This window comes from Gadus morhua, chromosome 8 (genome assembly GCF_902167405.1).
Source record: "Gadus morhua chromosome 8, gadMor3.0, whole genome shotgun sequence".
Taxonomy (NCBI): Eukaryota; Metazoa; Chordata; class Actinopteri; order Gadiformes; family Gadidae; genus Gadus; species Gadus morhua.
This window is the reverse complement of record NC_044055.1, coordinates 12,496,494-12,508,871: the sequence shown is the minus strand read 5'-3', so window position 1 is coordinate 12,508,871 and position 12,378 is coordinate 12,496,494. Positions and strand designations below refer to the sequence as shown.

General features: G+C 47.2%; 1 protein-coding gene across 1 annotated transcript in view; it reads right to left on the bottom strand.

Moving 5' to 3' along the window:
* Window positions 1–12,378, bottom strand: part of ptprn2 (protein tyrosine phosphatase receptor type N2) — a 64,659-nt gene that overhangs the window by 38,027 nt on the left and 14,254 nt on the right. The window contains exon 11 of the mRNA XM_030364437.1: window positions 4,284–4,348. Coding sequence (XP_030220297.1) covers window positions 4,284–4,348 — 65 coding nt within the window. The remainder of the gene's footprint in view (window positions 1–4,283; window positions 4,349–12,378) is intronic.

Here is a 12,378-nt window from a genome sequence, read left to right as displayed (position 1 = left end):
CAAATCTGGCAGCAGTGCCCGGTGGTGAGAGGTGTTAGTCCAACCTTCTACACCACGGCTGGATCTCAGATGTCCTTCTGAAAGGACAGATCTATCAGCATCTAATCACTGCCCGGCGTCCATCCTTATCTGTCCTGCTGTCCTCTGCTGAAGAAGAGAGAGGGTGGGAGGGGCACTCCACCACCGGGGGACGGGGGAGAGACCCTCTGGGTGGGGGGGGGGGGGGGAAGAACCTCTGGGTGAAGGGGAGAGACCCTCTGGGTGGGGGGGGGGAGTCCCTCTGGGTGGGAGGGGAGAGACCCTCTGGGTGGGAGGGGCGCTCCACCACCGGGGGACGGGGGAGAGACCCTCTGGGTGGGGGGGAGAGACCCTCTGGGTGGGGGGGGAGACCCTCTGGGTGGGGGGGGGAGACCCTCTGGGTGGGGGGAGAGACCCTCTGGGTGGGGGGGGAGAGGGGGAATTTTGGTGTGTGTTTGTTTTGTTTTTTGACAAAGCATTTTGTGAAACTAGTGCCTCATCATAAAGGTTATTATTTATTATTTGTTACAAATGATAACATTAGAAACAAAGATGAATTATTATCATTATTATAATATGATCTCATTGATCATCATCACCGACATTCACCTCCATGGAAATGACTGCCCTGATTACTGCATTACTACTGTAGTACTCTACCCTGATGCAGTACTACTACTACTAAGAACCCTGATGCAATTCTACTCAGTCTAGTACCCGGTACTGCGGACTGAGGGGCTGTACTGGTGGGGAGTGTTCCCAGTGGACCTGCGTCTGCCTCTCACTACTTCAGCCGAGTACCCAGAAGCCCCTGCTCTCCGCCGTCACCTAGCAACAGTGTGGCAGTAGAGCGTCACCCAGCAGGGTTGCCAGATTCACCGGTTAACACAAGCAGCCTCAGAACGGGCTGGAGATAAGGACAATTAGCTAGGTTAACCATAGTAGAACAGTTAACCAGGTTAACCATAGTAGGACAGTTAACTCGGTTAACCATGTTAACCATAGTAGCACAGTTAGTACAGGTTAGTACAGGTGAACCAGGTTAGTACAGGTTATTACATGTTAACCAGGTTACCGCGGGTTTACCATCTGATTGCAGTTAGCCAGGTTAAGCAGGTTAGCCAGGTAGTAGTTCTGGTTGTGTAGGAGACTTATTGCGTATACATCTCCATCTATTAAGATAAGAGCTGTTATCCGAGTATAACCTTTAGAAAAGCCGTGTAGTACGCTCAAGTTACTAGTTCAGCCTGATCGCTTTACACGTTTACATTTTAGACTAGATAACTGCACACCGTTAAACCTGCCTTAACCCAACAAACACAACACAAACCAACGCAACACAACACAACAGAAGACTCCTGTCAGCTCACTACAGACCAGTGGCCTGTACTACGAACCTTGATTAGTGGGTTAGCGAGGTATGTTGCGCTCAAAGCCTGGGTTAGCTGGGACACGAAAGTCGAGCTCTTTTAGCTTATGCTCTGAACCAGACCTGGTCGGGAGCAGGTCAGCTAAGTCTATAGGGTTGGATCGGCGTGAGCAGCTTCCTAGCCCCTCCTTTGACAATGGCGTCACCATTACTGGGTGTTCCCGTCGACCTCAGAGCCCGTATCGTACAGGGGTCTCTCCGACAGAGGCTCTTTCGTGACCGATCCCTTGGCATTGCCTAAGAATATTCTTTGTGAGAGATGCAGGTTCTACTTGTTGCACATTGTGTCTCCGTGAGAGAGTGGTAGAGTGGAGGTAGCGCGTCAGTCTTGAATTTCTGCGTGCGGGGTTCGTCTCCCAAGTGACGCGCATTTATGTGAAGCTTAAAAAGTCCCAATTCTCATGTATATGGAATACTTATTCACTAAAGGTTATGGAATTATATTTCTGTGCTTATTTCGAACTTGAACCCATATTCTCAAGGCCGTGCTGGCACCACATCTATGGGGGTAAAAGGCATGATGATAGACTGGCGAGATTTGAACCCCGGTCGCTGGCGTTCAGGTCTTATACTAATCCACTACGCTACAGCCGCTACCTCTCAGCGGTTGAAAACATATGCGATACATTTCTTACAAAGGGTGTATTTAAATTGAATTCCCTAAGTTATAGAGTAAGGCAGGTTGGACGTTGCTTATGCATTTTGAAATCCTCATCACTCTATTGGGATTAATGGTGAACAATTCTGCATTTGTTATTTTATAGATAATATGCAGAATCTTTTCACTTATACACATTTATATAGACTGCTTGATCTATCCAGTTTGTAAAGGTGAGTAAAATGATGCGATAAACGGCCCTTTCACGTGAACGCGCATTGAACCTAAAGCGGAAAACCTGGCTTGACTAATCGAATCCTAAGTGAGCTTAGTAGTACCATTTAACTCTGATCGCGAGTTGCGTCTCTGTTGAGCCAGGTTTTACCCAGAAAGCCTGGGTATGTTCAGCGAGGTTCGTAGTATACCCCACAGTATACCAGCCTTAACACAAAAACACAACACTACACAACAGAAGCCTCCCGTCAACTCACTTCAGACCACTATACCTGCCTTAACACAACAACACAACGGAAGCCTCCTGTCAGCTCACTACAGCCCGCTATGTAATACACAGTACTAACGTAGTATTAGCAGTAGTATTAAAAAGTACAATTTTGTATATAAAGTACTGTGTGTAGTTGTTGTATATTCTGTAAGTTCCCGTCCATACCGGCTTTTAAAACAAATCGCTACAGCGACCAGCATCACCGACGGCAACCACTAACACCCCCCCCCCCCCCGCTGGCTCTGGGGACCTGGCTATTCTGGGATGTCGTCGCCGCGGTAATAACAGGAGGGGGGAGGGACATGTCTCTACCCACCCAGGGTGCAGCCCCCTCCTACACACACACATACACACATGCACAAACACATGTATACACCCCCACAAACACACACACACACACACACACATACACACACACACACACACACACACACACACCACATACATATGCAGACACACACACACAGACACACAAACACGCCCCCCCCCCCTTCCCGTCTAGAGGAGACCTTTCCCTGCAGCCCCCAACAGCGGGGGGGATGATGTCACACGTACCACCAGGTGAGAGACGGATGTGGGAGGGCTCCGAGTGTGTGTGTGTGTGTGTGTGTTTGTCTGCCTCAATGCACAAATGTGTGGGATGTTGAAGTGTGTGTGTGCACAGTAAATGTGCACACACACACACACACACATAGACACAAACGGACAAAAACGTGCCTCAAAAGAATTCATGCGCACACATAAATAACCTTAGTAGATAGTTTTATATAAAGGACTTCCATTGACTTCAAAGACAGGTCATTATGGAGCAGGTAGGGGTAAGGCAGTACAGAGACAGGTTATATATATATATATATATATATATATATATATATATATATATATATATATATATATATATATATATATATATCACCCCGGCTCCAGTGGTATCCCAGCATGCACTTGGCCTGGTGCCCAATTGTACAGCTCATTAGCATATCAAAGGTGTTTGTTAACAGCCTCGTCCATGCACACACACACACACACACACACACACACACACACACACACACACACACACACACACACACACACACACACACACACACACACACACACACACACACACACACACAGTGTTGCTGGGGTGAATCAGCATCAGAATGATGAAGAGTGTTTTACAAAGCGGGCAGCTCAGAGCTGTGATGTTATCCATGTGAATATCTAACAGCTATCGTCTTTAAAATAGTACTATATGTATAATGTTATGTTTTAATTCATATGGACTTTAAGATATTACTCTATTTAATAATTGAATAAAGTTTTAAATATTATTATTAATGCGTGTTTAATTACTATTATTAGTTTGTGTTTAATTATTATTATATCTGTGTTTAATTATTATTATTAGTGTGTGTTAATAAGAATGAATATCTAGGAGTGGTCGCCCTCTTAGTCTTCCCCTCTGCCTTCCCTTATCCGTATCTTTCTAATTGCCTCCTGTTCAGCGAGGTATTGATCCCACTCAATTGACACCCACGATTCAGACCTCCCCCCCTCCCTCCCTCTCTCCCTCCCTCCCTCCCTCTCTTAGTGAGTGCAAGAGAGTGCAACAGTGTTGTGATTGGCTGGGAGAGAGGGAGCGTTGCGATTGGCTGAGAGGAAGGGGGAGAGTGGTGATTGGCTGGGAGAGAGGGGGAGATTGGTGATTGGCTGGGATAGAGGGGGAGGATGGTGATTGGCTTACTCACCTCAGCGACACCGGCTTCCAGGATGTTGAGTTTCGCCTCCTTCTCCAGAGCGGCCCGCTGGTGGACTGGGGAGGTCAGAGGTCAGAGGTTAGAGGTCAGGGCATCACACACACACACACACACACACACACACACACACACACACACACACACACACACACACACACACACACACACACACACACACACACACACACACACACACACACAGACGCATTAAACACATGGCTGTCCACGCTTTTAATTTGAAGAGCTCATTAGTCAGGATGCTCAACAAGCCATGCCTTCATTCCTCAGGTGCGGACAGCGCCCAAACACGCACACACGCACACACACACACCATTCCAGCACTACGACACACATTGGGAATATTTCCCCAGCATCCAAACACAAACAGGAAACATGAAGGCTCACAACAGAAAACGCAGACATGCTGCTCCGACTAATTACCCAGCATGCATCTGGACAGGATCGGCGCCACATTATTTGTAGCTCGCAACACGACTCAACACACATACAGACACACAACACCCTCACCCATACACACCGGATGCGTCCACCAGAGCTCCACCTCCCTCGCCCTCCCTCGTGACCTATGACCCAGGAACCGGGACCCCCCAAGCCTCCTCCGAGTCCGTGGTGTCCCAACTGGACCACCGGCAGCTCACACTGAACCACGCCCCCCCTCTCAGGGCCCCCTGAAATCCAGGACACCCTGAGTATATCTATATTAATTATAATATGTATGGGGGGAATCGAACACACGACTCATTTTATCAAATTAACTCCCCCTTCAGACCCCAGCAGCACTGTGTGTGTGTGTGTGTTTGTGTGTGTGTGTCTGTGTGTGCGTGTGTGATGAAGAAAGAAATGATATGAGAGCGGTAGAGAGAGAGAGAGAAAGTTTGATACGATTCAATTCATTAGCCTGAATGACCTGCTCCTTAAAGACCTGTCTCTGTACTGTCTAACCCCTACCTGCTCCTTAATGACCTGTCTCTGTACTGTCTAACCCCTACCTGCTCCTTAAAGACCTGTCTCTGTACTGTCTAACCCCTACCTGCTCCTTAATGACCTGTCTCTGGACTGTCTAACCCCTACCTGCTCCTTAAAGGCCCACTATGCAACTTTTTTAGCCAAAATTACATTAAGTATGCAGGTTGAGAGTTATGCTGATGGTTCTGCATCCATTTCTGGGTCGATTGGTGGGTGTGTCATTTACCCATGTCGCCTCACCGGTGAAAAAGCGCATATGCAACTTGCTCTGTTCGGACCGACACAATCCGGATGTGACGCAGCGGAAGTATCCTCGAAAATGTAGTCAGATTGTAGTTTCGAAAATGCTTTACGGCACAGACACACACCCAAACATGGCACCGGCTAGATATAAACAGCCAGTTGCGAGGCAATTGTTGCATTCATCATGGATCAATCGACTGATAAGGGACCCAAGAGGCGACCGTCGGTGGAACAAAAGAAGAATGGACCAGAAATGAGATCAGACACGAGTGAAAGGGGAACTATGCAACTTTTTTGGCTTGATTTACCTTAATATAACAGGCTAAGAGTCATTGCGATGGTTCTATTATACTTTTTTTTTTCGATTGTTCGTTGTTTCGACTCACCTTTTCGCATCTTGGCGGAGAAAAGGAATATGTTTCTGCCGGCGACCCGCCGCCCACTCTCGCGTGAGTCTCGGGTCTCGCGAAGTAACGAATTGCTTTACGGCACAGACCCCCAAACACGGAACCGGCTCGATATAAACACGAGTCACTAAGGGATTGTTATATTCATCATAGATCAGCCGACTAAAAATAGACTGAGAAACCCAATGTCGGAGGAACAGAAGAAGAGAAAAGGGAGACTGACCGGCAGAGAGGCCAGACACGAGTAAACGTTGGGCAAGCTTTTCAGGAATAGCGTGAACTGAAAGAAAAAGAAGACTGCAAAATCAGACGCCGACCCGGCCGTGTTGCTTTTGAAATTGAAAGTACCCTTGGGTGGCCTTTGTCTTCGTGGTATTCTTGATGTTGATAGTCTCTGTACAAATGTGTTTGCTCAACCATTTTGTTGTGAGCCCTGTAAAAATTGTTTTCTCGACCGTTTTGTTGTGAGCCCTGTATGTTTCTAGCTTGCTTGGTTGCAACCATATAAACACCTTTGTTTCCATTGGTGTTTTGCTGTTCGTCTGTCTCGTCCCCCAGATACAGACTGAATCCCCGAATCCAGGTTCTTGTTTATTTAGATTATTATGTTGGCCAAACCTCTTACACTGATTGTTCTGTTCAACCTAAGATAAAACAATTATAATCTAGGATATAAATTCTCCCCGTCAACTATAAAAAAGATGGATTTATGTTTATTGCAATACAAATACACCCTTTTAAAAATGTATAACCTTGCCTACACTTTATGAACATCTACTTCGGACATGGCTCCACGCATTCGCCGGCTTCTTTGAAAACAAATGCACATGGCTCGCGTAGAAGTGCATGGGGAAGGGTCGTCAACGAGTTGTTACGACAGTGTTGTGAAATATCTACTACGAAGCTGTAGGGGGCGCTGTGTAGAGAAATGTGCGTGCCAAAACCAAGAAAACAGCGAAGAAATGCCCGAAGTTGCATAGTGGGCCTCCTTAATGACCTGTCTCTGTACTGTCTAACCCCTACCTGCTCCTTAATGACCTGTCTCTGTACTGTCTAACCCCTACCTGCTCCTTAATGACCTGTCTCTGTACTTTCTAACCCCTACCTGCTCCTTAATGACCTGTCTCTGTACTGTCTAACCCCTACCTGCTCCTTAAAGACCTGTCTCTGTACTGTCTAACCCCTACCTGCTCCTTAATGACCTGTCTCTGCACTGTCTATCCGGTAGAGTGTACCCTTGTGCGAATGGCTGCCGCTGCTTGCGGGTCTGTGTTGTATACATCTGCCCTTTTCCCTTTTCCTTCCCCCTCCCCTTCCTCCGGTCGGATTTCGATAAGTGCAACGTAGTCACAGCTCGAGCCTATTTGGATTATTCTATCGTTCTATTGTTCTAGCTGATAAAATTACCTGCCAGCCACAGACCTGTCGCTGTTGGTGCGCCGGCGTTCTCACCGGCCAAAATCAAGCACCAGCCTCTGCATCGCACGTCGGCCCCGGTATTTACACCGAGTCGGCGTAAAATCCACTTCCATGCCGCATCTGATAGCACCATTCCAACTGTGCTGTCGGCACCGCTCACCCGATCGTCGACCAGACAACGTAGAAATGGGGGCATTGATCCCCGCATGATTATCTCACTGCCTCCGATCAACCCCGCACAGCGTTTTCAAAACATTCGGTTCACTCGACTCCCCGCATCCCCCGAAAACCGACTGGCCCTGGCGGTGGAGCTCATGGGGATAACCTCCGCCCTCTGGAGTTCGTCGCTGTACACAATCCTCTATCTCACTGGCGTCAAAAGTGGCGCTACTCAACACCAGGTCGGTGTCTAAGAACGCGTTCCTTTTAAATTACTTTTTCACTCAACAACACTTAGAACTCTGTTCTTAACAGAGACTTGGTTAGGTGCGGGCGCGGGTGAAGTTCTTTGGAGAACTTTGTCAAACTAACTGCTCCTTCCTTAGCACAAACCTATTGTATTCAATAATAACATTTCTGACCCTCAATGCACAGCCAAATCCCCTGATCACTATGCACGCTACATAGACCCTTTCACTGCTGAACAGTTTGCAGATAGCTTTCTGGATAGTGATTGCTACCTCCATTTTAACTGCGAGTGATTCCCCTCCCCCCTTGTGCCGATGAACTACTGAGTATTTTAAACTCCTCATGCTCAGCAATTCTAGATACTATTGCCCCCCTTAAGCTCAAACGCCCCAAACATATATCTCAACCATGGCTGGATGAAACCACCCGCTCTCTCAGGCGAGCCTGTCGGACAGCTGAGCGAAAGTGGAAGAAGGATCACCTCACTGTTTCTTTCCAGATTTTCAAGAACTCTCTAGCAACATTCCAAACAGCAGTTAAAGCAACTAGAGTTATACACTTTTCCGATATTATCAGTTAACACGTCCATCGTCCCAAAATCCTTTTTAGCACTTTAAACTCAATTATCAATCAACAAGACCCCTCACAAGTCGAGCCATCCACCGACATCTGCATGACATTTTTTAAATGTTTTATTGACTAAAACAATCATATTAGTCTTTCACCCCCTCATCACCAGACACACTCCCCTGCATCACTTAGGCGTTAGGCCTTCAGCTCTTTTTGACCATTTCCTACCAGTGTCACTAGAGGAACTGAAGGACATTGTTAGGGTCACGAAGCCCTCAACTTCTCCTAACGATGCTGTCCCCTCCCAAATAATGAAAGACCCCTTTGGCCAAGTATTCAGGTCATCATCAACTCTTGCCTGACCAGGGGTTTTGTTCCAGCAAGTTTTAAGCTTGCGGTTGTCCAGCCAGTGCTTTAAAAACATAATCTGCCTGCAAAATGTCCAAGAAACTACCACCCTATCTCAAAATTACCTTTTGCTTCAAAAATCCTGGAAAAGGTGGTTTTATCAAAGGATTGCCCTTTTAAAACATGCAGAGATTTTGGAACCCTTCCAACCAGGTTTTAAATCATGCTACAGCACTGAGACAGCCTTGCTGAAAGTAACGAATGACCTGCTCCTCACTCTACACTCTGGAGAAAATGACATTTTGATTTTATTAGACCTCAATGCCGCCTTTGACACTGTCGACCACAACACCCTCTTCAGCCTCGAGCAGTGGGTTGGTATAAGTAGCACAGCTCTTCCATGGTTTTCCTCTTATCTTAGCAATAGGTCTTTCACAGTGTCTATCGGCCAGTTCTCCTCATCCTCTACCCCTGTGTCCTGTGGGGTCCCCCAGGGGTCCATTTTAGGCCCTGTTCTATTGTGCCTATACGTATCTCTAGGCAATATAATCAGGAAGCATACCATCTCATTTCACTTTTATGACAATGACTCGCAATTATACCTTCCTCTCAGATCTGTGGACTCGCTGCAGACCCTCCTTGACTGCCTTGAGGGGGTAAAAGTTTGGATGGGAAGTAACTTCCGACAAATTAACAATGACATAACAGAAGTCGCTATTATTGGCCCTTCCAAATCTAAAAAACCTCGCGCAGCCAACCTAGGTATTCTCTCCCCCTACATCAAACCCCACACCTGAAACCTGGTCGTCCGGGTCATCGTTGACTCGAATTTATGCTTTGACAAGCAAATTGCTCCTGTAGTCAAGAGCAGTTTTTCCCAGCACAGTCATTGCTAAGATGAAACCCCATTTATCAATTCACAATCTGGAAAAAGTAATACACGCCTTCATCACAACATGGCTGGATTACTGCAACTCCCTTTACCTAGGACTCCCTCAATCACTCCTCCCCTCGCCTTCAGCTGGTCCAGAACTCCCCAGCAAGGCTGCTGACTAGATCCAGAAAGCGGGATCATATAACCCCTATTCTAGCATCCCTCCACTGGTTGCCCATCCAGCACAGAATTCCTACTAATGGTTTTTAAAGCCATAAATGGCCTGGCCCCACCCTACATCACAGAGCTCATCCATCACCACTCGTCTCCCAGGTCCCTTAGATCATGTAGCATGGGTCTCCTGCACGTTCCACGCACTAGATTAAAACAGAGGGGTGTCAGGGCTTTTGCTGTGGTTGCCCCCCGCCTTTGGAACGAACTGCCGCCCTCCATTAGAGATGTTCCTTACGTCACCATTTTTAAAGCTAGGCTCAAAACACATCTCTTCTCCCTGGCCTTTCCTCCCCTTTTGTGATATGCTGTTATTTTTATGTTTTCATGTACTGTCTATATATGTTGTATGTGTTCTTTTAAATGCCTTTTTTTGCACCATGTACGGCACTTTGGCCAGTGAAAACTGTTAAATGTGCCTTATAAATACATTTTACTTACTTACTTACTTAATGTCTCTCTACTGTCTAACCCCTACCTGCTCCTTAATGAACATTTTCTTTTTACTGAAAGTCTCTATAAGGTGAAAGCGCTAAAGGACTAGTGAACACTAAACTATATGTCACAGAGGACCTGTTGGTGTGTGGGTGGTATTGGTGTGTAGGTGGTGCTCTCACCTATAGCCCGACGTGGGCCCCAGTTTACCAATAATGCATTGTGTTTCAGATCTAATTAGTGGCCTTCAGCATATGCGGCGGCGGCGCACTGTTCATGCTAACATTTAAAAGGCAGACATTAGGCTGTTGATGTAAACAGGTAATTATGCAGATGTGACATTTGAGACCCGCGCACAAAACCAGCGCACCCAAACCACTCGGCTCCTCCTACACTAATGAACGACCTGCCTGACCCCCACCGCCAGAGAGGAAAGGGGGAAAGGAGGGAGGAGAGGGGAGGAGAGAGGAGAGAGTCTGTCTGTCTGTCTGTCTTTCTGTCTGTCTGTCTGTGGTGCATAGTTTCTCTGGACAGGAATCGCCTCTGTTATATCCCCTTATAAGGTCTTCAGAGGAAAGAAATGTAATCAAATGTTTGACACTGAAACACATTCACAGCCTCCTCCTGTCAACACACAACCTACATGAGATGGTTGTCACGGCAACCTCATCCAAGCATCCATAAGGGGGGGGGAGGGGGCATCTTCCATCACCACACCCTGTATCACCACGGCAACAGGGGATTAACCTGAAGTGATGATCGCACAACAAAGGGGCCTTTCTGTCCGCCGTGCCCCGGTGACATGTGATCACTGACGCCATCGCTAGCACCCAGTGCTACCACGCACGGCGGGGGAGGGGGATTGTTGCCAGGGAAACGATGCTGCCAGAGTGTAGCAGGTGGTGACCAGGTGACCACACTTCTGGAGGAATGTGTGACCTCACACACACACACACACACACACACACACACACACACACACACACACACACACACACACACACACACACACGCACACACACACACACACATCAAATTGCTTTGACATCAGATGTTGTCATTAGGAGATTAATGAGGAGTGAGTCCATTTGATCAAACCGCAAGAAGTATAAACTGTGAAGATAAAACACAAGCGGGGCATTTTGATCAGTAAGAGTTGATGTTTGATATAGGCTACACATATAGCGGCTAACATGTGGAGCTAATCTGCGTGGTGGTTGTCCTGTGAGGAGGCTAACCTGAGAGGAGGCTAACCTGTGAGGAGGCAAACCTTTGAGGAGGCTCACCTGTGAGGATGCTCACCTGTGAGGAGTTTAACCTGTGCGGATGCTAACCTGTGAGGAGGCTAACCTGTGAGGCTAACCTGCGTAACTAACCAGAGCGGGGGATAAGCAGCATGCTAGCTGATTAGCAGGTCTGTTAGACAGGAAAGAGGCTGTTTACACCAGGAGGTGTTAATGCAACACATACCTGAACCCAATTAACACACGCACACAAACCCCCCCCCCCCCCCCCCCACACACACACACACACACACACACACACACACACACACACACACACACACACACACACACACACACACACACACACACACACACACACACACACACACACACAGAACTTCACAGAAACACACACACAAACACATACAGGCACAATAATACATACACAAACAACCTGTTCAGAAACACATATAAACACACACAAACTCATCGCTGACTCCCCCAGCCCCTGCTGACTCCAGGGCTGCTGAGTGCCCACATCAAGGCAGAAATACTTTGGAATACTTAAGAGGGCCACAGAACCACAGTACTAAATTACTTACACAGTACTGACACAGTACTAAGATAGTTCTACAGGAGTAACGCATTAATTAAGGACTAACACAGTGTGATACTACTAACACAGTAGCGCAGTACTAAAGGATTAACACAGTACTAACAACGAACAACCTGTGTTCAAGACTAACAGTACAACAGGACCTCAGGCAAGCTAACATCTTGTATGCTCTCTCTCTCTCTCTCTCTCTCTCTCTCTCTCTCTCTCTCTCTCTCTCTCTCTCTCTCTCTCTCTCTCTCTCTCTCTCTCTCTCTCTCTCTCTCTCTCTCTCTCTCTCTCTCTCTCTCTCTCTCTCTCTCTCTCTCTCTCTCTCTCTCTCTCC